This window comes from Etheostoma cragini, chromosome 5 (assembly GCF_013103735.1).
Source record: "Etheostoma cragini isolate CJK2018 chromosome 5, CSU_Ecrag_1.0, whole genome shotgun sequence".
In the NCBI taxonomy this organism is placed as follows: Eukaryota; Metazoa; Chordata; class Actinopteri; order Perciformes; family Percidae; genus Etheostoma; species Etheostoma cragini.
The window spans coordinates 23,066,841-23,091,059 of NC_048411.1; the positions used below are offsets into that span (position 1 = coordinate 23,066,841).

Below are 24,219 nucleotides of genomic sequence, written 5' to 3' on the forward strand. Positions count from 1 at the left end.
TTCCCAAGGCATCTTTACAATAACGGCAGTGTGCAGGCGCTGCCAGTGTGTGTGATCGTGGGAAAAATGGGGACAAAGTCGACACAGTGTGGATAGGGCATGCTTCGGAGCTAATTCGCATATGCCAAGTAGAGCCACAATCTTTGATGGATTTATCTTCTATGTGGGCTAAACCACAATGAAACCAAGAGAACTGCCCCCCAGGCTCCACTTATTAAGGATGACAAAAATTAAGATAAAGAGCCCAAATTCATTGATTTAATATTAAACAATGTGTGCCTTAGGTCAGTTAAAGGCCAGATTTGCCCAAGCTTTCTATAAGTAAAAACTTTCATTTCTTTCTATAGGGTCTGAGGGGTCCTGATGGCCCAGTGGGGGAGAAAGGGTCCACTGGAGTAAAGGTGAGCACATGGTCAGAAATTCAAAGTTGACAATGGTTAATAAACGATTTTCAGAGTCTCAGATTTAGTTCCAGTTTGTGGCTCTTGTATAGATAATGTTACTTGACATGCCAAAACTGCCTTGGAGAAATGTCTTTGCTAATTGCACACATCACATTTGTCCCATTGAAAGCTAGGATAAACAAAACCATCAGACCTTTAACAAGCAACTATTTTTATCATTGAAAGAATCTTTGGACAACACTCTCTGTTAGCTGCAAATCTAACAACAGAACCTTAAATGAAAGAGTACTAACATATTGATGGTGCTGGTGTTGCTTGGCAGTGGGGAACATTTTAACTCTGTGGGATTTCAGACAGCTTAGTTAACTGAGTTGGATGTTTTCTTTGCAGGGCCCTGATGGTCCACCAGGAAAATTGGGCCTCCCAAGGGAGATGGTAGGAAAAATTTGACTACTTTACTTTCCCCTCGTAACTGTAATGACATTATTAGCAGTATTAGCACAATCAGAGTTACATTTGGCCTTATGAAGTCCTCAAGGAATTAGTATCCAGGATATCCAGAGTGATGTTGATGCGTTTGCTCCAGTGAAGAGTACCAGAAGAGTAACAATAGTCTCATGAACGCATGCACAGAGAAGCATTCATACAGTTTGGTATAAATTATGTTCTTGATGTCACATAATAGTATATAATTGTGTAGAATGCACATCTCCATTAATTTCTCCATCTGGTAAAACTGTGATGTTGTTTATGACGCTGCTCCAATCCAATCAAACACACAAGAAAGTGAACTGGGCCCCAGTCTTACGCTGACTGTGCCAGTTTCTCAACCTTATGGTTTTGACAGGTTGTTGTAATAACAAACAACAACATTCAAATCTAACTCAATGTTTTCCTCTCAGAGTAGAACTTATTTTTCCATCTGTCATTTTGCTGCAGGGAAAGCTTGGCGAGCCAGGTGAAGCTGGGCCTAAGGGATTTCCAGTAAGTGATTGGGGCTAACAGAGGTCTCTTTTAGGTCAGTCTTGATTTTTGGGGTGGACTCATTTTGGGGAACACTGGTGGATGAGTGAAGCCTGTGTGGCAATCTGTTAATCTAGTGGGAGCTGTTGAATTTCAATGTGTATGAATACTAATAGTTTGTGTGTTATAATTGACTATGCTATTTTCAGGGTGTTCAAGGACCCTCAGGACCTCCAGGGGCCAAAGGAATTGCAGGAGAGCCAGTGAGTTTATTATTTATTTACATTAATTGTGGTTCACATTTGAGACACCATTGCCATATACTTTCTATGGCAATGTTTTTTCTCTCTGTTTTCTTACTCCATCTATTTCAAATTATTAAAATATGTGAGTGCAGAAGTTACAGCATATGTTAAAGGCAGAAACCATAGTATCTCATTATGTATGTATGTATGGATGTACCTGTGGCTCTCCAGCACCTACTGTCAGCTATTCTTCTTTCCCTTTGCATGTAAACACTGATTTACCCCTTCTGACACCTTTTATTCAATATTTCCTAGAAACCCTATATCCTGGTCAAAAATGCCCTGAACAACCTAATCCTCTTTCTCTCATTCTGCCCAAGTTTCACATACACAAGCTGAGAAGTAGTCAGTCCGAGACTATTTGATTTACATCTCTCCCTTCCTGGAAAGGCAGCTTTATTGTCGCCTGAACGGGTCTCTATAACAGCAAGCCTGTTTCCATCACTTACAGAATCTTTGGCTCAGTGTTTTGAAGGCTCTTAGCCCTGCAGATTAACTTATCTCCACAAATCCACACTTTCTGCCTGGTTTTTATTTCTTTTCACATTTTTCCTCCTTTACTGTCACTTTCAGAAGCCTTTGTCCAAGATTAGAAAGTACTCCTAACCTTTTTATTGATGCTGCAGGGACCAACAGGGCCACCGGGAACGATTGGGCCACTGGGGGAGATGGGGCAGAGGGTGAGCTTGATCACACAGCTGGTGTAAACTCCAACTGACTTTTACGTTAGCACAGAATATTAAAGGCTGTCGCTGTTGTTGACAGGGGCTGCCAGGGAAGGATGGAGAGAGAGGACTGCCTGGTGAATCTGGAGAGAAGGTGAAGGTGCTGTTGATTATTGAGATCTCAGGCTGGTGAAAGTGTACCTGTGTTTGTGTTTCACACCATGAACATGTGTTTGAGAGATAATGAAATCACAATAGCCTTTGCTGCAGAAAATGGTTATGGCCATGGGTCAAAGAAGAAAAGAACACACATAAATAGTGTTTTGTCCAAAAATTATTATCAGGTTTATTTGTTACTAAGCTTGTTTACTAAGCTAATTGGCCGAAGAGTTAGGAGTTAGCTACCTAACTAACAAGATAGCTCAGTTAAATTTTATATATATATATATATATTCACTTTGTAAACCTATAACATAATATATTTACAGGATATATATATATATATATATGTACATGTATATATATACAATTTAACTGAGCTATCTTGTTAGTTAGGTAGCTAACCCCTAACTCTTAAGCCAACTAGCTTAGTAACAAATAAACCTGATAATAATTTTTGTATATACATATGTGTGTGTATATCCTGTAAATATATTATGTTACAGGTTTACAAAGTGAATAAGTCCAAAGTCCACTCCACAGGGAGTTACCATCACCCACAGAAAATGTGGAGCAGTTCAATGTTCATTAACTGCTTGAAACAGCGCTATTGTAGTCCAGCCTTTACTTACGTTACAAACACACATCATTTTGCGTCACTTTGTAACACAGGTTATAATTGAGGTAACAGGAAACAGGTTGAATCTAAGGCCATGCTAAAATGCCATGTAATTCAAAAATGCAACTGCAGCTAGCCTAACGTTGCACATCAAGAGACACAACACTTCCCCAATGACATAACCATCATGCTTCTTTTTCCTGACAGGGTGCCATCGGTCTACCTGGCAACATCGGGGAGCAGGGTTTGATTGGCCAGAGGGTGGGTATCCCATGTTTTCTTTCTGTAGAGTATTGATGAGTTCGAGTGCACTTCATTTATTATGGCAAAGCCTCAAAAATATTACTAGATATGTAACCTGCAACACAGAGTAAACAAAGTGGTATGTTTGTTTTCAACTTAAATAAGGTTTTGCCAATTTGCCAGTTTGGCTTGCTACGCATTTGTTTTTGTTTCATGTGATCACTGTCCGCATAACACTAAAATTGATTGCAGCCATAATATTTTCATGATGTTTCTATAAGGGTGAGCCAGGCATTGATGGGGAGGTTGGACAGAATGGACCTGATGGAGCCAAGGCAAGTTAAAACAGACATACTGTGACTTAAAATTTGATTTATCCATAACATAAGAAGCCAAATGTTTTTTTAATGTGAAGGCCCACGGTAAATGGAAAACATTGCTTTAAGACTTTGGCCTGTAATCAAATTGCTGTCAATACCGGATTCATTCTTTCCTGATTCCTATATGTCTGTGAACCCAGCGAACTCTCCTGTTTACTATAGCAGCTTATTGTAATTAGGGCCAGTCAACTATTGTTTGTGAGGTATTGGCCTTTGTACAGTACAGTTGGAGCTGCATTGTGTTGATACTTAGTGAAAACAGATAGCAGGGCTATTTTAAGAGCTCTAAATTCTGGCAAGTACTGTGACAGAAGAAAAATAAATGGAGAGCACAGAAAGTCCGCTTATTCAGCAGAACCAGACTACTGAATCTATGGCTGACAGACCTACAAACACTGCTTGGCTTAGAGAAAGTGGTAAACTGTGAGCACAAAGAACACTGAGTATTAGAATAGACTCAACCTGAGAGTCTGTTCAGCTCTACAGGACGTTTTCTGTTAGGAGAGTAAACGACTTTGAAGGGTTCTTGGCCACTGTGCAGCTTCTTGATGAAAAACGGCAGCTCAAAAGGGATTTGTGTTATTGACAGAAATAAAAATCTGTGCATTTTTCATTGTTGTATTACTCTGTGCAATTTAAAATACAAATTCAACAAATAACTGAAGGATTTTAACATTACTTTGACGGCCTCCTCTCAGAAGTCTGTGGCTAATTCAATACCTAATTCTTGTCTGCAGGCATAGTGTCAAGTGGGTCTTACCAAATAACAAAAGCCTGTAGTGTATATCTGCATTATCAGCTGCTTCAGAGAGAAGCCATATTTGTTTCTCGGGGTCGTGTTATTAGGCTGCCTAGGTTAAGCAGGGGGACCAGGAAATGGGGAGAAAGAGGGAGAACAAGTTGAAGAACAAGGTGCATTTTGGATACAGCACTTGAATTACAGCAGAAGCAACTGAAATTTTAACCTGAAGTCAAAATTAAAACCATATCTTAACAGAAAATAGAACTACAGGTTTATCCGTGTGTTGTAGATTTCATGCTGTTCACTATAAGATTCAGTAGGTTGGACCACATTGCACTGGTCTTTACCCTGTCTTCCTGACAGGTGTTTCTCAGCTTCTGTATGAAAATATCTTTCTATTTCTTCTCCTTTTATTCAATACATCCATGTACCAAAGGGCTGAATTCTTTGTCCAGTGTTGGTTTTTTTTAATTCAAATATTTCCACATGGACAGACAAGTATGCTTTTGGGTCTTGTTTCCAACTCTTGTTACACAAACAGGCCTTGCTATGCATTTCCCTTGAACTAATCTATGTCAGTTGTGTCTCACTAATAAATGATTTGGTGTCACACTGTCCAAACTACTGTAACTCTCTGTTTATAGGTCCAAGCTGCCACTGTATGAAGTGTAGCAAGTTCAGAACGCTGCATCAAGACTTTTATGTGAAGCGTGCTGTAGAGCTCAGATCTCCACTGTTCTGGCTTCACGTAATTGCGGCGTGTGAATACAAGATCAAATTTAAGTTTTTATTCACAACCTACTGCCGCTGCTCAAATTGGTAGACTCTTAACACCATACACGACAGGCAGGACCTGCAGTCATCGGATCAGGCCACAATCAAAATTCAAGAATATGGGGGGCCTTTTTGCAGACATTGGGTCAGCTGAAAATGTGGAATATAATGGAAACCTGTAAGCACAGACAGACCTTACATTGATATATTACATTTAGTGAAGGTTATTTGTCATTTATGTATTTATTATTTTTGAGTTGTGAACAGTTTTAATTAGATATCAATAATGATTGTTATAGTCTGAATACTGTATTTAACAGGCCACAATCCTGGCTACGCTACCTCAACTCTGTGATTACTTTTTTCATTGGACTTTGTGCCACTCTTCTCAGGGGGACAAGGGGGAGGCTGGTCAAGAAGGCACGATAGGAGACAGGGGGGAAATTGGTGTAAAAGGAAAAGAAGGACCTCTTGGATCTCCCGGACTGGTTGGTGTAAGGGTGAGTGTCTCAATTTGTCAACTCCAAATTTTGTTAAATTCCCAAACAGTTCTTTTTTTATCTAAAACTAACAACCCTGTTTCGTTTTCTTCCACCAGGGTCAGGAGGGTAAACCTGGCAAAATTGGTGAAAGAGGAAAACTAGGAGAAAAGGTTTGTCAGTTTGCTTACTTATGGCTTCAGTAGACCTTTTATTTTGGGATGTCTGTCAATTTACTGTCTTGTACAAGTGGTTCTCTGCTGCAGTGGTCCGTAACCTACATAAGTTTGACATTAGAAGTGCTCGTCATATTGACTTTCAGTGTTTGAATAGTCAAACTACCCTAACAACTGCTTGGGGACATGTGTACTCTCACTGCATACCTGATCATTGATAGCCTCTCCTTCCAGGGGAACAAGGGTCACCAAGGCCACCTGGGTGAGACAGGGCCAATTGGAGAGCGGGGAGTAATGGGGTTTGTTGGACAGAAGGGGACCAGAGGAACCATCGGGCCAGTGGTAAGACATCCACAGATGGTTTAAAGGACTTGCTTGGTTGGTGGTGGATGTGGGCTAAATACACACGTTTCCCCAGGGTTCCCCGGGGAGAATGGGCCAACAAGGAGATCCAGGCATATCAGGTCATGAGGTAAGCACAGTGATGAAATAATGCATTTCATTGCAGGATGTTATGAAAGTGAGGGATCTACAGCACTTCCAACGCCTTACAAAAGACTTTAATCTAGCTGTCTATTCATAAATGTTAAAAACAGTGACAGATGATTTTTGTAAGATGTTTCATCAGGGTTTATATTTCATACAGAACATTATTGAAAGACACTATTGGATTGTGAGTAGATACAGTGCTTATATTGTTCTGGTGTTGATGAATCACAGGCCACCAAAACAACTTTCTAATGTTTTATGGAGGACATACAAACACAAATTCAAGCAAATAAATAAATATTTTTTTTTAGCAAGCCTTCTATGCTAGCAGCTAGCTGTATGTGCCTCTTGTCTAACTACCCACACCAACGAAGAAGACACCCTTTTTAACAGATTGGGCTGATGAAGAAGCCTTTCATTTTTTTTAAACAAAATTTCTCTTATTGATTGTAAAAAACAATGATGAATAGCAATATTACTTGTCATAACCTGTGTATGCACATAGTAGATTGAGGAAAAAAAAAATGAGAAAAATTGCAGATTTAAGACGACTGTAAGACAAGTACAATCAAATTCCTGACACATAACTACAGCTTGACTAATAAATCTCTCTATGGCAATAAAAGATGAAGTGATGACTTGGACTATCTCGCCTCCATGTGTTTCTCTACATCACAAACGTAAAATTTCACACAATAAATTGGGGGGGGGAGGTTACACTCACAAACTCTTTTTCCTGTCATAGGGTCACATGGGAATGCAGGGTCCCCTGGGACCTCCTGGGCCAAAAGGTGAAAAGGTACATAACCACATTAACATGCTGTCATAGCTGTCTGCACTTTGATTGTGTCTAGAGCTCTTGAAGCCTGTAATGCTTGCAATACTTAATATTGTAAAACTATCAGGCAACTCGTTGTCTTAGTGGTCCGTTTTTTGCATTGGTACTTCCGTTGTGTCCCTAATTAGTGCTTCCTCTGTCTTGTTGTCCTTGCAATATTTCTAAAGTCATCCCTAATTAGATCCATGATTTGAACTAGGACACATCCAATTAACTCAGTGCTGTCAAATGCTTATAATTAGCCAAGCAACTGGTCCACTTATGATTTTGGGGATATTAGCACCATAATTTGTGTTTATTTGACAGGAGCAGCACACAATAGAACACACTGCACTAGAGTTTAGTGAGGCGCTAATTTACATTTTTTTAGTCCCTGGGCAGGAGCCATCTGGACGTGGATATTTGTTATTTTCTCTTTGCCAATATCCACAAAATAATGTCTGCGCCTGCTTTCTAATTAAAACAGTTTGATGCTATCACACGGGTCGTTACAATATGTACGATTGTCAATTGACAGAGCCAGGTAACCCTGGTACTAAAACATGCTGCCGATAAAAATAGATCTTTATCACAGGTAGATTAAAAGCATGGATACTACAGCATATTGCTTTCATCCCTGTAAGTTGTGGTTGGCCTCTGGCCATCCCTAATTCTTCATCTTTAAGATGCCTGTTGGGCTCTTTATTTATTTATTTTATTTGACACAATGCCCCACACATTACTATTAAAATCATACACACATCCGTGGTTATTGTTTAATGATTCCCATAGACCCTGAAACAGACATTGGCTCCATTTATGTGAAATTGGATCATTATGGCTAATGGTGCATGTAATGATTTGCCATTCATAAAGAGTGCGGGCAATGAGTTTCCATTGTTGTACTCTTTCAACCAAAACATGCACTGGTTTGCACAGACCATTGGGTTTCAAGGGAATCTCCATTGATCGTGGTTGTTTGTCTGTGTCTACATATCACTTGTTTAGGGTGAACAGGGAGACGACAGCAAGGTAGAAGGTCAGCCTGGTCCCCAAGGTGACAGAGTGAGTTTCATACAACTACCCGTTTGTCCTGTGTCATTTGTTAGCGATGGTCAGGATAGTTTAATCAATTTGTTTCCATGTAAAAGGGTCCTCCTGGAAACAGAGGAGAGAGAGGAGAGCCAGGAGACCTCGGACACATTGTAAGTCACTTTAGAAATCTGGCACGTTGTTTGCTCTGTTCTGCAGGTACAGTATAGTGTCAATTAGGTTTGAGTGATGTTCTTTACATTGAAATGCAGAAAATTATGTTTTTCAGGGTCAAATAGGTGTTGATGGAAAGAGAGGTGACGCTGGTGTGCCAGGGCTTCCTGTAAGTATCTTATTTATGTCTCTTAAAATGTAATACTCCAATATATAGACAGTGTGTCACATTCCAAACACAATCGGTGTAATCCAAATCAAACAGTGATGATTGTTTTAGGGACATCCCGGGCCAAAGGGACAAGCAGGGCTGAAAGGATCCAAAGGTGACCAAGTAAGGACATAAATAATAGTGGCATGATTTTTTTGTTGTTGTAGAAAACTCAAATATTTCATACAATGTTATCGGACTGTATTCTCTGCCGTGCAACCATGTCGGAACTCTGGAACATAAACTCTTTATGCTCCAGGGTCAGAAAGGAAAATCAGGGGTGAGAGGCACGTCTGGGACCAAAGGACCACCTGTGAGTTGGATGCATTACTCGTCTTACTATATAATCAAACATAACTCACAGTAGAGCTGTATTGTACAAATTTAAAACCAATACAAGCTTTGACGTAAACATTTCCGATTGTCTTTACCAAGGGTCCAGAGGGTCCTCCTGGCCCATGGGGAGTTGTTGGCAGGGCGGGAATTGAAGGCCTACCTGGCATGGATGGGCTGCCTGGTAAAGATGGAACTAAAGGAGTCAAGGTGAGGACACTGTCAGTGGTGCAACGGTCAAATACACAATTCAATATTCCCAAAACCAGCTCTCATAGTTGTTCACCAACCATATTGTGTGTTTAGGGGGAGCAAGGAGAAGATGGAGAAGTGGGCTTACCTGGCAAACCCGGGCAGCAGGGTACAACTGGTGTGACAGGGCTTCCTGGAAGTCAAGGCTCCTTTGGACAAAAGGTGAGAATGATGGGTGCACAATTTGTAATGTTTATCCTTCACTTAACTTGCTTGAGCTTAGAGAGTAAGCTTAGATAGTCTTGATCTTATTCACAAAGAACTTAATGTTAGGCTATAGCACAAGCTTCTTTTATATTTCAAAATGTTGGCACGTGTATTGCCAATATCAAGGTGAAATTGCCAACTCAGCTTTAATCTGCCGGGGTTGCTTCCCTCGGCACCACAGTGCTGACTTAATGTTTGGAGTGTTTTCTGATCTCAAATAACAAACTCTGTACAAAGAATTTAAACCACAGCTCTACAGACCTCATATTCAAAAAATACTTTTAGGAAGTTAGTGTTTTAAGTATTATGAGTTGGCACAGTCTTAATTTGCATGGCAATACAAGATTAATTTAACACACGCATGACTGTGAGCAACACAGAGAGGCTTTTTTTGTTGACATCAGGTAATTTGTCACCTCACTGCATATGGTTAGAGTATAGAGTTGCATTCTGATTTGGTCCTATGTTGGTCATCTACACACAAACATGTATTGGATTTGGATAGTTTGTTATAAGGTAAACTAGTTCTACTGCATATTGTGATAATGAAACTTTCAAAACAGATATTAAGGGTCACCATAGTCATGTCACTGTGGGGGAAAAGGCACCAGCACAGTTGAGATCCGGATTCAGTTCTTGCAGTGGTGCTTCCTACTAAATATAATTAGAAGTGTCTGTTGGTGGGAAGCCAGTGGGACCGAACAACTTCTACTGGTCTGTTTGTGTGTCTGTTCAGAGGTTACTGGGTGGTATGTGTGGAGGAGGTGCAAGTGTTTACGTGTGATTGTGTGTGTGTTCTCCAGGGCGAGAGGGGTCTTCCAGGCCAAACTGGTGCACCAGGGAAAAAAGGCTCTATCGGCGGGATGGGATTGCCTGGAAAAAGAGGGGACCAGGGACTTAAAGGGCAACCAGTGAGCACTGATTTGTCAAATACATTTACTTTACATGACAACTTTGTTCAGTGATGAAGACTACCATACTTTCTGCACTTTGTTTACCAGGGGGATACTGGTGAACAAGGATTCCCAGGGGTGTTGGGCCTGTTTGGACCAAAGGTATGTGTGCACCTATCAAGCTCACTTCACAACCAAAATGATGACCGTCAGACCTATACGGTTAAAGTTTTCCAGCCTGAGCTAAGTTCTTATCTTTAGCCAGACTGGTGATATAGCTCTGAGACAGTAAAATGACCCAAAATATCAATTCTGGGTTTAACTCATCTTTTTGTTTAATACTTTTGTGAAGTTGGAAAGTCTAAAACTGTCTGGGGGTACATTACATCTCTAGTAAAAAAAAAAGAAGATATAAAAGCTGTTATGTATTACTGTAACATGCCCCAGGATGACATCTGCTACACCATAAGTCTGCTTTACTTACAGCAATGCTGCACTATAGATTATTGCCAGCTGAAGAAACAGAACAGGCTTTCCTTGAGTCCCACTCTTTAATTTAAAACCCTTAGGGTTATATTTTCCTACTGCAGGAGTTGAACGAGAGTGTGAAGCAGATGAGCTTTGTGTTAGGGTTCAGTGGAGTTTATAGTAATTGTACTAACTCAGAAGCAATGAGTAAGAATAATTAGAGTAAAGTCATCAGATCAAAGTGCAGGCTCTGAAACAAAGTGTTATAGTGTTAAATGGCTGTAATCACGTAACGGCAACAATACCAACCTACTTCCAAATAAGAGGAGGGATGAAGTTGTTTACGGTAGTTTCTTATCAAACTTTTACACTTGGAATATTGACATTAATCAAACTGAAGATGTCCGTTTCTGTTGTGGTACTATTGTGTGGTACTATGCTCAGTTTTAGCATTTAAGGTGGTGGTTGCCACTGGCTAACTGCAGAGAAATGTGTTGAACTTGTTGCCAGTAGAGGTCAACAAAAGTAATTCATCATACAATGCTGGTTAAGCCTTTAAACCTACCACATCATTACCATTCTAAATTACACATATTTGTCTTTCTAGGGACCCCTGGGAGACATTGGCCCCGCAGGGATACAGGGACCAAAAGGACCACGTGGTTTGTTGGTAAGATGAACGATTATTGACTGTTTGGAATTTTGGTGCAGTCTTTCAGCCAATTCCAGTGAACTGAACTCTCCCAAAGTGCACACTTCCAATGAAAAATAAGTATCGCTCCATCATATGTGTCGTCAGTCCCTAACATGTCTTTACTTTCCAGGGTATGGAGGGAGCTTCGGGCCCCGTTGGCATCATTGGCCCCAGCGGTCATCCTGTATGTACCTCATATCTCATCCTATCTGTCAGGCTTTATGTGACTTCTCTCTGCTTTTGGGCACTGATGGAGTGATTCGCTGTCTCCTTTTTCTCCATCAGGGACCCCGTGGTGACAAAGGAAGTCAGGGGGAGACGGTGCGTGGCGCTGTTTTGATGAATCCTTTTCTGTCTGTACTGTGAGCACAGAATAGGATACTTAGTATGTAGACAGCATACCACGCAGCATCCTTTTCCCCCAGCACTTTTCATTTCCTATTCTGCTCCATTGTTTGTTGTTCCACTCACAGTGACACTTAGCTGCAGTGGAATTCTTGTCAGGGTGATAAATGTTAGCTGCATGCTCATCTCAAGCTTTTTAAGAGGTTTGTTGAGCACTCATACACAGGCATATTTCACAAGCTCACTCCTAAAATGCCAACATTTATGTATGAGTTTGTTGTGTAAAAATAGGATTTCTGAGTGTAGGCTTGCATAGAAGCAAGAGAGCAGTTTAACAGTACACAAAGGCTATTGAGTTGGTAGCACAAAGATGGTGGTGTGCTCTGCTCTCAAACTCATTCTATTATTGAGGAATTGTCCACTTGTGAATACTGATTACTTTTTCTTTCATCTCCAACAGGGGTTACAAGGACCAAGGGTGAGTAATTATTCACCTCTGTGGTTTAATCATTCTTCTTTGCACAGGCCTGTGGTCTGACCAGTACTAGAAAATGAATTAACTCCTTTATCATCTTCTATAAAGGCCTAGTTTTAAATAATTTGAAGGCTAATATGGTGATTTAATTTTTCAGGGACTCCGTGGCCCTCGTGGACCACCTGGACCACCAGTAAGTTGTCATATTGTATAAATAACAGATTTCCTTTTTCAAGATCAAGGAGAGCAAATTTTCCGAGCCAAAAAAAAAAAAGACTGGAGGCACTGATTGATTTGCTGTCTTTTAGAATGCACAGAACAGAAGTCTTTTGAATCTGAGTATTCATAAAAGTTAAAATGTACTAATGCAAAAAAGTGTTTCATATTGTTCATTTGTCAGCCGTGAGTGCAGCATCTAGTCTGCAGGAAAATCATCTGAAGAGCAAAACCTCCCTAGTTAAACTGTGAGCATATCAAGTGTGTTAGTTAGAGAATAATATAACAAGTTACAGTTCTGCTGGTTTTCCACGGTGATCTGATTCAAATAGATGTTACCCAGCGGCTCTTCTTCTCTGCATTTGGCGTGCATTATCTCCTGTGCGTTCATGCCTCATTTCCTGTGCATTCATGATTGTTTCTGTGCATATCTGCATAATAAATGAGAATGAAAGAACCCACCACCAACAGTGAGGATGAGGATGTACAGAACTGTTTTCTGAATACACTGAGTGGCTGTTGCTACAAAAGTGCCAACAAGAAACACAAACACAGGTTTGTCGGTATACTTGTTAGCTTCTCTCTTTGGTTTTCAGGGTCTTCCCAGCTCCGCCGTCTCACTTGTAAGTATGTTTCTCTTTAATGTCAGGGTTTTGGGAATGAGGAAATGTTAAAGTACCTCCTGAAAAGTAAAAATGCCCATGGTTACGGTTACCTTATTGCCTTGCGGTCTTCTTTTGGTAGAGAAATGAGGCTCTTGGTGCTGCCTTTCAAGTCATCATCAATTCCCATGCTTCACTCAGGCCAGAGGTTAGTTTTGAGAAAGAAAAAAAAAAAAAGATTTACTGCTGATTGTTGGGTCCTAGTGGGTTTTAGTAATCCCACTGAGTCTGTATAAACGTGAACAAGTTAGAGAGCCATTTTAAGTCTATCATAAAATATCTAATCTAAAAGAGAATTAAAAAAAAATAATTAAGCCAATATTTATTTCCAAAGCAGAACTATCAGAGCATGGATCCACTGTTAGACCAGGGCACAGAGATCTTCAAGACCTTGCAGCATCTCAGCACTCTGATCCAGAGTCTCAAGAACCCGCTGGGAACCCCTGACAACCCTGCACGAATCTGCCGAGACCTGTACAACTGTGAACAGAGGATGCATGATGGTGAGGAGACATTTAAACTGCTTCGTCATTTCTGTGCACATATCCACTATCCACATTTTTTCCTCCTCTGCTGCTGCTCTTTGAAAGGTACTTACTGGATCGACCCTAACCTCGGCTGCGCTGCTGACACTATTGAGGTGATGTGCAATTTCACCGGTGGAGGACAGACTTGCCTGAAACCGATCACAGTGTCCAAGGTTTGGATCACTTCTATATTTAGCTATTTGCTTCACCTAGACAAAACACCCAGTGAAATAAAAACTCGTATCACTTAGATGAAGACAAGATCACTTCAGGAGCTTATGTGGATGAATATCAAATGCACGACTTCTTGTGAGGGCATTTGGAGAAAGTTCTCAAACGATTTCACAAGTAAAGAAGTTTAGAATTTAATGTTGTTAATGTTGTAATTTAAGGGGCACAGATGTCCATTTTCTGGCTCTATGTTACAAAGACAGGGACAGTTCACCCCGGAAATATTTTTCAACTTACCTGTATTGCTATTTATCAATCTAAATTATTTTAGTATTAGTTGCCTAGTGTTGAAGATACCGGCCTTGAGAGTTATTCTTTTTAATATTATGGAACTAGATGGCGCTCGGCTTGTGGTGCTTGAATCGCCAACAAATATTAGAATGCATCAACAGCACTGTGTCTTTCCAACCAGGTCAGAGTAAACCATGCATTACTCAAAAAGAATCCACAGACCTGGTTGTTCGCAGTTTCATGAAGGAAATATTTTCCTTCTAGAGAATTACACTCACTAACTGTATTTTAAGCACCACAGGCCAAGCGCCATGTGATTCTATTATATTCGAGAGAAGACAGATATCTGTATGGCTTCAACACTGGGCAACTCATTCAAAACAATCTAGATTTGATACATAAATAAAGCACTACAGTTAAGAGGAAAACTAAGTATTTTTAATTTTAGGATAAACTGTCCCCTTTAGTCCTGTTGACCAAGACCCTGTCAATCCACACTCAGTTGGCCAATACCTTTAGCATCTTAATCCTCTCCTTTTTATTCTTGTGTTTTGCAACAAAACATCACAACACACACAATAACACAAATACAGACAGACTCAATGCCTGCATAAACTCTAAATGAAATATTGGGGACAAGCATAAATGAAGGCACAATGTGTAACACAGATTTAACCCAAGTCAAGTTATCAACTCCAAAATTGAATGTGCCTCTTTATTACAAATACTTGCCCCCAACTAAGTCAAACTATTAATGTTTACATCAGGATTTTTTTGAGGAAATTGTATGGTTGAAACAGCCTTATTTCTAAATTATGAATATTTGAGAAACACAAATTCTTGCTTTATAGTTGGAGATAGGAGTGGGTCGTATCCAGATGAACTTCATCCACCTTTTGAGCAGCGAGGCTGTGCAGCACATCACCATTCATTGCCTCAACACACCAGTGTGGGCGGCAGGACCCTCCCTGCAACACTCAGCCAGGGCTGTGAGCTTCAGGGCCTGGAGAGGAGAGAAGATTCAGCCAGGCGACCTTCTGGAGCCGCTCATCCCCAGGGACGACTGCTGGGTAAGCACTACTCTTTTGGCATGGAACTTCTATGCAAAGGGTTATAGAGAACTCAATCACTTTGATCCAAATTCTACTTGTCCTTAAAGGAATAGTTCAACATTTGAGGAGATACATTTGCTTTCTTGCTGAGAGTTAGATAAGATCAATACCACTCTCATGTCTGTGTGTAGTTGCCCTGTGGAGTTTTCTTGTGAACAAAGTTAAGTCTACATTCAGTGTTACCCACCAACACAAGGTCTAACAAACATATTGAAGACATTTCTTTTCCTCATAATCCTTGGTCATATTTAAAATCCAGTATTGCTTATTTCCATATACACTTGCTAGCAGTAACAAAACCCATACATAGAAAACAACTCCATAATACTACGAGGAGGTCAAAGCAAAGGAAACAGCTAACCTGGCTTGGTCCAAATTTAAAAATAAAGTCCACCTACCAGCACCTCTAAAGCTCGCTAATTACAATTAACACATTCTATCTTGTTTACTTTGTACACAGCAAGAACTGTAAAAAAAAAAAAATATTCAGGATTTCAGAGTTACTTGCTGTAACAATTTCTTAGCCAGACGTTAGAGTTTCTGGAGTCTTGCATGTAACTCCATAAAACCATGACGCTGTCAAAGCTCTAACTAAGACCTAACGCATCCTTCCCTTTCAGATTCAAGACGGCCGCTGGCATCAGACCCACTTCATCTTTCAGACCCAGGACCCAAACTTACTCCCCATCGTTGATGTGTACAACCTGCCGACCACAAAACCTGGCGCACGCTATCACCTCGAGGTTGGACCCGTGTGCTTCTTATAGGGGCCCCGAGGAAGGGCCGGGAACAATCCTCAAAGGAGTGACTGTATGGAGGAGGGTGAACAAGGGGTGACTAATGCTTGGTTCCCCCCCCCCCCCCCCCCCCCAAAAAAAAAAACAACCAACCAATTTCCCTCTGCAAAATATGCTTGGACTGCAGAAACAGGAGGGAGCGCCAGAGGAAGAAGGCCTGTTGACAATGCGAGTTTCAACTTTTAGCACTAATCAGCCTATGGAAAACAATTATTAGCTTCTTTTTCAGAGACTTGTTTGTGTGATACAAGACCTGAAGCCCCCTTTTGGAAGAAAGTAATATGAACGTCTCACTCTCATCTCTCGGACCACGTTGTATCATATTTTCTTCACGGTCTGCCAAACCGATTTTGCAAAAACCTAAAACGTTCAAAAGAGATCTGTACAGAAATATGGAACAGTTACATCTGCAAATGCAATAGTTCCTATTTTAATGTTTTAGTATTATTTATACATTGGTCTGTACTGTATATTGTAATATATAGTGCAATAGTTATTGTTCCACAGCCTTTAGGCATATACAGTATCAACATCATATCACTCATTCAGGTATACAGTGTGCCACAGACACACAGGTGCGCTGTCTCTAATGAGCCTCTAATAAACGGTGTAGTGCCGAGTTTAAACAGATATCCTCCCATAAACTGCTGTGTGCTTTTCCATGTTAAAATGGATCGAAGCTTTCCACGGTGCGAACCGAGAAGTGTGTCAAGATGCTACCTCGAACTGCACCTCTTCATCTCGCAGCAATCAAGACGTTTGCGGATATAATCTGGGGTGACACAGAGGTGACACCTGGTGCTGCGACAGTTGACACTCGTTTGATAAACTCTTGTCAGCTCTCATTAAAGTATGTGTCTGCAGCTTTATGAAAAAGGGACTGTTGTTAAATATACACGCAATTCATTAAATTATATTTTCAAGCTAGTATTTTAACGTTTTCAATATTCTTTGTACTGTCAGACCTAGTCTGACACTATAAATTAAGTTGTTGATTTTTTTTCGGTCAACATGTGCATTCCTAATAATACAACCTTTATTATCTACAGTGGATTCTATTTAAATCTGTTTCATTTCAAAACCAGTTACATATTTTAATCACATTTTTGAGTCATATCGAGCCTAAAGGATTCTAGTCTGAAAGTGTGTTTCTGTGTTAGACGATCAACTGTTTTAGGACATTACCATTCTTATTATTTACTGTGTATGCATTTGACACTCAAAGGTGCAGAAATGGTGGTTGGTCCTGCCAATCTACAAACTCAGAGGATTTCTTACAATGCACAACGTGACACTACCCCAGTAAATGAGCTTACAGTGTTTGGTCTGTACAGACATGTTATGCTGTGAAAATGAAATGAAAATGATGAGTCAACAGGTAATTCAATAAAAGTCTGAAACCTTTGTTGAAAAGCAGATTATTTAGATAGAAAATGAATTTAAATTGCCTATTTCTAGCAGTGCGTTTTTGCTTTATTTCAAACCTGGAACTGTCAAAACTGCCATTGTACAACTGCCATTGTAAACAGAGAAAAAGGGTGTCCTTGAAGTAATTCCTTTTTCCCCCCTATCAACTCCCCTGACGTCCGTGGCAGTGGGGGGGCATGTGATACAAAAACAAAGAAAGACTTAAATGGTTGAAAGCATTATATTAGCAGACTGCTGTATCTTTACATACATGATCTTATCTTGGGCACATGGCATGGCGGCCCCCATCGATGGGTAGGTTGACTCCAGTAATGAAGCTGGCAGCATCAGACGCCAGGAAGGCGATGCTTTGGGCCACTTCCTCCACCTCCCCTGGTCGGCCGAGGGCATGGGTCTCCTTACACTTTGCAAGGAACTGGCGGTGAAAGACACTCAATGTAACTTTGACATAGAGTGCGGATCGGGCCGGATTTTTCTGTCCGAGCCCGGCCCACGTCCGACAGAGCAGTAACCGAACCCGACAGGCATTAAGATATTTCTGTCCGAGCCCGACCCGAGCCCGACACAGTTAAAATCGCATTTGTTTCTCATACTAATGACACATACTTTTGTTTGTGTGGAAAGCTCGCTTTTATTAAGCAAGTGTAGGAAGGCATTGGGAAATGTCAACAGATGAGCGCATCAATGCACACGGGGCAACAAGCGCCATTACCTCCATAATAAGCTGTTTTAAATTCAAAATGTTCAATGCCTTATCGCGCTGATGTGACCGAGCCCGACCCGAACCCGAGCATCCTTTCTAAAAATCTGTCCAAACCCGGCCCGACCCGTCGGGTCCCGTCGGGCTCGGGTCGGGTATCCATCCTCTACTTTGACACTAGACTCGCATTGCCAGACCTTTTTCCACAGCGCTGCGGAGGAGGGACTGGCTAGTCCACACGGCATTCCAGCATGGGAGAGAAACGTGCTTTTGTTAACTGGCATGTCTTTAAACCAATCATTGGTGGCGCTATGCACCGGCTGGAGCACCAATGCAAAATAGCCTCGGGAAGGAAGTTGCTTTTGGTGGAACGGGTGTGCGTTCAAGCTGTTTTAGTTGTGCAACAGATAACTCAAATTTGACAGTCTGCTAGCTGTCTCGATTTACCCTGCGGAAATCTGAGGAGTAGTTAACCATAGTCCTCATAAATCCACCAGAGTTTAAACGCTAACACAACGGCATCGGCACAATCCCGGAAGTGGACTGTGGCAGACTGACTTACAATATTTTCTTCTGTGCTATGAGATGCTAGCGTGGTCCTACCAGACTCGTATTTCATTTGTACAGAGAGTCTGGCCACTCTCAATTGACAAGTGTTAACTTCAGTGAAGGTGGGTACTCTGTTGAAGTTTAAAACTATTGACTCTGCCCAGAGCCCCTCTGGATCCTCAATAACCAATCGCTAACGTTTGGTTGTGAAGTCGGCTTAGCATCGCTAGCTTCGCCTGTATCTGTCTCCGCCGCCATTACGGAACTACAACTCAAACTAGCGCGGGACCTCAACGTCCTCAGCCATGGCCTCTGTTTGCTGATTGGACAGGTAAAAATGTGACTGTAGAAAACCCGCGAATATACCTCGACCTCAGACGTAGTCCTGAAGGAAAATGAAAATTGAGCGGAAGGATGTAAGAGGCGGAGCCACGCTGATCAGATGCCAGGATGAAGGAATACTTATGTTTTAGTGGCAAAACACAGTATTGACAAGGCGTGCTACCTGGGCATACTGGTCCTCATCCAGTCCTGCTCTCTTGTGGACATCTGTGATGATCACACCAGGGCTGAAGACATACAGCGGGAGCAAGGATACAAAATATGCTGCATCACACATTTCATTTCCAACCGCAACAGCTGATATCCATTTTTTTTTAAATTAGTATTAATTCATAGGATGTCTGTTAACTAATTATACATATCCAAAACACGAATGGGCATGGAAATATGAATTAAATCAATTACTGAACACCATAAAAATACATAAGATTTTTTTCACTAAAAAACTTACCAGACAGAGTTCACTCTGACTTGCTTTGATGCCAGCTCTGAAATAAAAGAATAGATTTATGTTATTCATATTGTAAACTTTTACAATGCTGAACATACAATATAAAAGAGACAAAATGGCTCACTCACCAAGCGCTGTACAACGTGTGAACTGATCGATGGCAGACTTGGACATGCAATAGGCCAGCACACCAGGGAACTAAAGAGAGAAATCAGTGTGAGGCAACATGTAGAGGGAAATACACAATGTGTTCAGCTGCTTAATACCCACTGATCTCTGTCCATTGACGCTGGAGACATTGACGATGGAGCCTTTGGTCTTGATCAGGTGGGGAACACATAGTTGAGTGAGGTGGTAAACAGTCCTGGATTAAGAAACAAGAGTTAGGGGACATTGTAACTGAAATGAACAGGAACATACTTGAACATTAATATCAAGTCGGGGAGTAAGCAATACTAGTCTTGTGTCCTCTTGAGGCAGTCAAAGGACAATTACTTCCTAACATCTGTGATGGGATTCACCAGCAGGATAACAGCAGTATCACGCCTACATTCACACATTTAGATTAGTTGGTCATTAATTCATCTAGTGTTCCTAGCCAATTTATGACAACGTGGCCTGATGTCCTCTACAGCGAAATCCGTGGGTGAGCAAAACATTTCACTTCTGAGATGCAATTCTGTATTATTATTGTACACATTTGTTTGCAGCACCCCTCTATGTAACACAACCCATGTGATGCAGCCAACTTCTAATCAAATGCTACATTTAAGAGCCATGTCATCTAACACATCCCCACCACTGCACCCGTTCTCCTACTATAGACTCAGCAGTAACATGTCTCTATGATGTTATGATGCCAGGTGAACAAACCCTACCTGACATTGATGTTCATGACCCTGTCATACTGAGCCAGGTCCGTTGTCTCTATGCTGCCCATGGCCAGGATACCAGCGCTGTTTACGAGGACATCCAGCCGGCCGAAGTGAGCGATAGTTTGCTCCACTGTCTTCTTCACGGTCTCCTCATCAGTGAGGTCTCCAGGAACAAGCAAAGGCTGATAAACACATAGACATTCATTGTTTCATTATGTTCCATCCATGATGGCATTTTTGTTTCAAAAATGTATTTACATAATACAGAACACATTACTTTGTTAAAGGCAGTAATGTGTGGATGACAAAGTAAGCTCAATTGCAACTCTTCAATTGTAATTGTGTCTTACATGTACACTTTATGTACTTACATCCTGCATATGCCAGCATATTTGCCATTAAACAAATGTCATTTGGTTTGATACTAAGGTACAGTGTTTCTAAATATGCTTCCTGTTACATTAAAAAATGCTTTAAAATATGCTATGTGGTTATCCCACAATACATTGGGGCCAAATATATTGATTACAGGCCTATTATACACATTAGGACTTGTATCCCCTGGCAACTGAATGCATTAGGCTCTGCGACGCCACGCCAAACTCTGTTCAAAAAAGTGTCTTAATCTTTAAAAAAACGTTCTCGCTGCAACTTCAGGTTTCTGCTGGTCCACGCGACACTACACTCAACGGAACGGTGGCCGTGTCAGCATGTTAAACTGTATAGGCCTATATAGAGTGGACATATCAGTAGAGTTACCTCGGCAGCTCCACAGTCAGTGCACTGTTTGGCTATGTTGTTCAGGTTTTCCACGTCGCGGCCGTTAAGGGCGAGCAGAGCTCCGAGTTTGGCGAACAGGACGCTTGTGCCAGCCCCAATGCCCGAGCTGGCACCCGTTATCAGGGTCACTTTCCCCTTCAGGGAAGACACCTGGAACACATTAAGCAAGGTGTCCACACGGTTAGGTTGCCTTTAATAAAAATTACCTCTAATTTAGTTCATACTGTCTGGAAAATCAATAAAACAATCATAAAATGCACGGAAACATCACACCACACGGACATACTTTGAATGTATCGTCTGAAGCCATGTCTCTGTGGGCTTTTAGTGTAGTTTGCATGAACATATGGAAGCAGGGTTACTCCGTCCACTACTGATGACGTAATACGTATTTACTGATTTGTAGTTCATATTCGAGAACACTGCACCTTCTTTTGGACTTCCAACGAGCGATGAGCATTTTGTCTCTTTAGGTGGCTATGTTTTAAACTATTCATTTTTCCATGCAGAAAACGTTAGAAACACTAAAAACGATATTTTAAAAGTTTTATTTAATACAAAACTGACAATTTATTCACATAGCCTATCAAGAAAATAAATAAAGGATCAGAATATGTATGGCAGTGCTGTAGAAAGTATTTCTTGGACTGGATTGTGAATGTAAAGATACAGAGAATAACAACCTATGATTCTTCATAAACAAGGGTTTTGTCACATCGAGATGAGTCTAAAGGGGATGCAAAACATTTCTTAAAAATCATTATCATATCTAGCTAGAAATTTGAGAAAGCATACCCCTGAAACTTTCTACTCTATGGACAGAGACTAAGATGTTGACTTCTTTAAACTAGTATTTTTTCCCCCAAACTACATTCAAATTCTGGATCATTACTATCAGAAAATGCTGATATTAAAACATAATGTTTTTGAGACAGTGTCCTGTTCAATGTTGACTTTCTAGCATCTAGTGTAAGGTAAATTACATTCTCTAGTGTAAGGTAAATTACACTGTATCAATAGGCTTATTGGAAATATCACAGCCCCAAGTTTTTGGCTAAACTCTTTATGTTAATGTGCAGTTGAATGACAATAAAGCCTGTTTAAGTCTAAGTGTTAAAGGCCTATCTGCACATTTGAAGAGGAAACAGTCTATCCAGCAAAAGGGTTTGCATGAATGGTCACATCCTTGATCCGGGTTTCAGTCAGTGGTCGGAACGTCTTTTCATTGACAGGCAGTTTCTCCAGTTCATCCAGTGTTTCCAGGCCATCTATAATCCTACATATTGAAGAGAGTAAGATGTCAGCGCAGCAGCAATTATAGATTCTATTTTAATCAATCAGTAAAGGTCAAGCAAATACTAGTCTAAATCCACGACGTTCCACTTCTGGGATTGCTCCATTTACACCGGAAATTCCACCTGGATTTCACTCTTTTCGGCCAGACGTCGGTTACCTTCTGCTTTCTTTGTGTTGGAATTTTAAACTCCAGTGGATTTATGAGGACTATGGTTAACTGCTCCTTGGATCTCTGCAGGGTAAATCCAGACATCTAGCTAGACTATGTGTCCAATCTGAGTTCTGTTGCACGACTAAAACAACTGTACACATGTTCCACCAAAGCAAAGCATCACCGTGGATCTGGCGGGCTCTTAAACAATTACTAACACTAACCAACTGTCAAAACAATAAGCACCATGTATCTGTATAAAGGTTACGTACTTTCCAAACACTGTGTACTTCATGTCTAGATGGGGCTGTTTGGCGTATGTGAAGAAAAACTGGGAGCCATTTGTGTTGGGGCCATTGTTTGCCATTGAGACCACTCCTCTTACATTATGCTGAAATAAAAGAACACAAGTTACAATGTTTAAGACTGTGTGACCATGATTAAAGATTAGGAAAAACATCTTCTTGACGTAGACAAAGCGGGAGCTAGTAGGTACTTACTTTTAGGTGTTCACTGTACTCATCTTCAAATTTGCGGCCCCATATACTTGTTCCTCCTTTGCCTGTGCCTGAACGGTTTTATCAAAATACAGGAATCAACCAACAGAAAGTAAGAATGGGAATTTGGACATTTCAGTGTTGAAATGCAACAGATGCAACCATTCCGTACCTGTAGGATCTCCAGTTTGAACCATGAAACCTTTAATATTGCGGTGAAAGACACAGCCGTTGTAGAACCCGCTGGCACACAAAGCAAGAAAGTTCTGAAAATAATAATTTAAAAAAAGTTAGGATATTCCATAACTTTGTTGGTGAAAAATAGGCCTAAAAAATTACAGTCATGTTAGCCTTATTATCCAAAAAGGGTGTCTGCAATACATTTTCTACTAAATTGTATCCAAACATGAGCATTTTTGCAGTATTTGTAATACTATACCACATGCCGTTCTGAAAGAACAGAAAGCAGCCAAAGAGCTGGAGCACGTAACGCTAACTAGTTGACTTACCTCGCATGATTTCGGGGCCCGTTCACAAAACAATTCAATTTTAATCTCTCCTAGATCAGTGTGAAGGGTAACAGCCTGAAACATTTACAAAAGAAACAACATCATTAACGTTTAAGAGTCCCAATTCTTTCTGTTCGCCAACTAACGTTAGCCTAGTAGCCAGAATGCGAAAAGTAAGCACGTTCACAAAAAGGAAGTTTCTGGACTGGCTCCGATAAAAGCAAAAACAAACAAACGTTAACACGCATTAGTGACTTGCTTCTTAAACTGTTCTGTAATTTTTATAACCACAGTTATTTACAGTAAATGAACACTATTATATTTACCATTTCAAACGCTGCGTCTCTGAACAAGTGTGTCGGAGAAACATGCCCGTGTAGGTGCAGTACGACAGCAACGAATGGTTCCTTCGGAAATATACGGTCACATAAAAAGGGCACACACATGGCAAAATCATAGACTGTAAATATATTGATATAATATTAACGGTCTATAGGCAAAATTAAAGTGACGTAGTTATAATTATACTGTTACACTGTACTGTACCAATTGGAGAGCTATATACA

General features: G+C 40.7%; 3 protein-coding genes across 4 annotated transcripts in view; 1 reads left to right on the top strand and 2 right to left on the bottom strand.

Annotated features, from left to right (window-relative positions):
- The window catches only part of col27a1b (collagen, type XXVII, alpha 1b), a 66,491-nt gene extending 49,012 nt beyond the window's left edge, over positions 1 to 17,479 (top strand). Inside the window, exons 29-61 of one of the 2 annotated variants that reach the window (XM_034871670.1) lie at positions 348 to 401; positions 795 to 839; positions 1,344 to 1,388; positions 1,577 to 1,630; positions 2,299 to 2,352; positions 2,438 to 2,491; positions 3,323 to 3,376; positions 3,640 to 3,693; positions 5,647 to 5,754; positions 5,853 to 5,906; positions 6,144 to 6,251; positions 6,328 to 6,381; positions 7,144 to 7,197; positions 8,224 to 8,280; positions 8,367 to 8,420; positions 8,537 to 8,590; positions 8,702 to 8,755; positions 8,892 to 8,945; positions 9,068 to 9,175; positions 9,272 to 9,379; positions 10,228 to 10,335; positions 10,426 to 10,479; positions 11,393 to 11,455; positions 11,610 to 11,663; positions 11,765 to 11,800; positions 12,285 to 12,302; positions 12,457 to 12,492; positions 13,112 to 13,138; positions 13,260 to 13,325; positions 13,512 to 13,680; positions 13,768 to 13,877; positions 15,018 to 15,236; positions 15,899 to 17,479. In XM_034871670.1, the coding sequence (XP_034727561.1) occupies positions 348 to 401; positions 795 to 839; positions 1,344 to 1,388; positions 1,577 to 1,630; positions 2,299 to 2,352; positions 2,438 to 2,491; positions 3,323 to 3,376; positions 3,640 to 3,693; positions 5,647 to 5,754; positions 5,853 to 5,906; positions 6,144 to 6,251; positions 6,328 to 6,381; positions 7,144 to 7,197; positions 8,224 to 8,280; positions 8,367 to 8,420; positions 8,537 to 8,590; positions 8,702 to 8,755; positions 8,892 to 8,945; positions 9,068 to 9,175; positions 9,272 to 9,379; positions 10,228 to 10,335; positions 10,426 to 10,479; positions 11,393 to 11,455; positions 11,610 to 11,663; positions 11,765 to 11,800; positions 12,285 to 12,302; positions 12,457 to 12,492; positions 13,112 to 13,138; positions 13,260 to 13,325; positions 13,512 to 13,680; positions 13,768 to 13,877; positions 15,018 to 15,236; positions 15,899 to 16,045 (2,388 nt within the window). In that variant the 3' untranslated portion in view covers positions 16,046 to 17,479. The remainder of the gene's footprint in view (positions 1 to 347; positions 402 to 794; positions 840 to 1,343; positions 1,389 to 1,576; positions 1,631 to 2,298; positions 2,353 to 2,437; positions 2,492 to 3,322; positions 3,377 to 3,639; positions 3,694 to 5,646; positions 5,755 to 5,852; positions 5,907 to 6,143; positions 6,252 to 6,327; positions 6,382 to 7,143; positions 7,198 to 8,223; positions 8,281 to 8,366; positions 8,421 to 8,536; positions 8,591 to 8,701; positions 8,756 to 8,891; positions 8,946 to 9,067; positions 9,176 to 9,271; positions 9,380 to 10,227; positions 10,336 to 10,425; positions 10,480 to 11,392; positions 11,456 to 11,609; positions 11,664 to 11,764; positions 11,801 to 12,284; positions 12,303 to 12,456; positions 12,493 to 13,111; positions 13,139 to 13,259; positions 13,326 to 13,511; positions 13,681 to 13,767; positions 13,878 to 15,017; positions 15,237 to 15,898) is intronic. The other variant, XM_034871671.1, reaches the window with a different exon arrangement.
- A 231-nt stretch (positions 17,480 to 17,710) lies between these two features.
- Positions 17,711 to 21,639, bottom strand: zgc:101858 (uncharacterized protein LOC449555 homolog). Its single transcript, XM_034871673.1, has 8 exons — positions 21,487 to 21,639; positions 21,180 to 21,350; positions 20,424 to 20,602; positions 19,816 to 19,909; positions 19,674 to 19,743; positions 19,546 to 19,582; positions 19,258 to 19,321; positions 17,711 to 17,918 (listed from the first exon to the last, which is right to left on the bottom strand). Exons 1-8 carry the CDS (start codon positions 21,544 to 21,546, stop codon positions 17,760 to 17,762), a joined length of 834 nt encoding a protein of 277 aa, XP_034727564.1. The 5' UTR covers positions 21,547 to 21,639; the 3' UTR covers positions 17,711 to 17,759.
- Positions 21,640 to 22,310: 671 nt separating this feature from the next.
- ppil3 (peptidylprolyl isomerase (cyclophilin)-like 3) lies at positions 22,311 to 24,134 on the bottom strand. The gene is made up of 6 exons (XM_034871674.1): positions 23,980 to 24,134; positions 23,654 to 23,728; positions 23,317 to 23,410; positions 23,148 to 23,215; positions 22,920 to 23,038; positions 22,311 to 22,476 (listed from the first exon to the last, which is right to left on the bottom strand). Exons 1-6 carry the CDS (start codon positions 24,097 to 24,099, stop codon positions 22,350 to 22,352), a joined length of 603 nt encoding a protein of 200 aa, XP_034727565.1. The 5' UTR covers positions 24,100 to 24,134; the 3' UTR covers positions 22,311 to 22,349.
- Between the last annotated feature and the right edge of the window lie 85 nt (positions 24,135 to 24,219).

Bases quoted from the DNA above. Each gene is read 5' to 3' on its own strand.
- zgc:101858 (XM_034871673.1), bottom strand. From the start codon at position 21,546: ATGTTCATGCAAACTACACTAAAAGCCCACAGAGACATGGCTTCAGAC. The intron at 19,583-19,673 runs GTGAGTGAGCCA...CTTTTATTTCAG, and splicing joins CACACGTTGTACAGCGCTTG to AGCTGGCATCAAAGCAAGTC. The intron at 17,919-19,257 runs GTAGCACGCCTT...TTTCACCGCCAG, and splicing joins ATGAGGACCAGTATGCCCAG to TTCCTTGCAAAGTGTAAGGA.
- ppil3 (XM_034871674.1), bottom strand. From the start codon at position 24,099: ATGTGTGTGCCCTTTTTATGTGACCGTATATTTCCGAAGGAACCATTC. The intron at 23,729-23,979 runs GTAAATATAATA...TAAATGTTTCAG, and splicing joins GAGACGCAGCGTTTGAAATG to GCTGTTACCCTTCACACTGA. The intron at 23,216-23,316 runs GTACGGAATGGT...AAAACCGTTCAG, and splicing joins TCAAACTGGAGATCCTACAG to GCACAGGCAAAGGAGGAACA.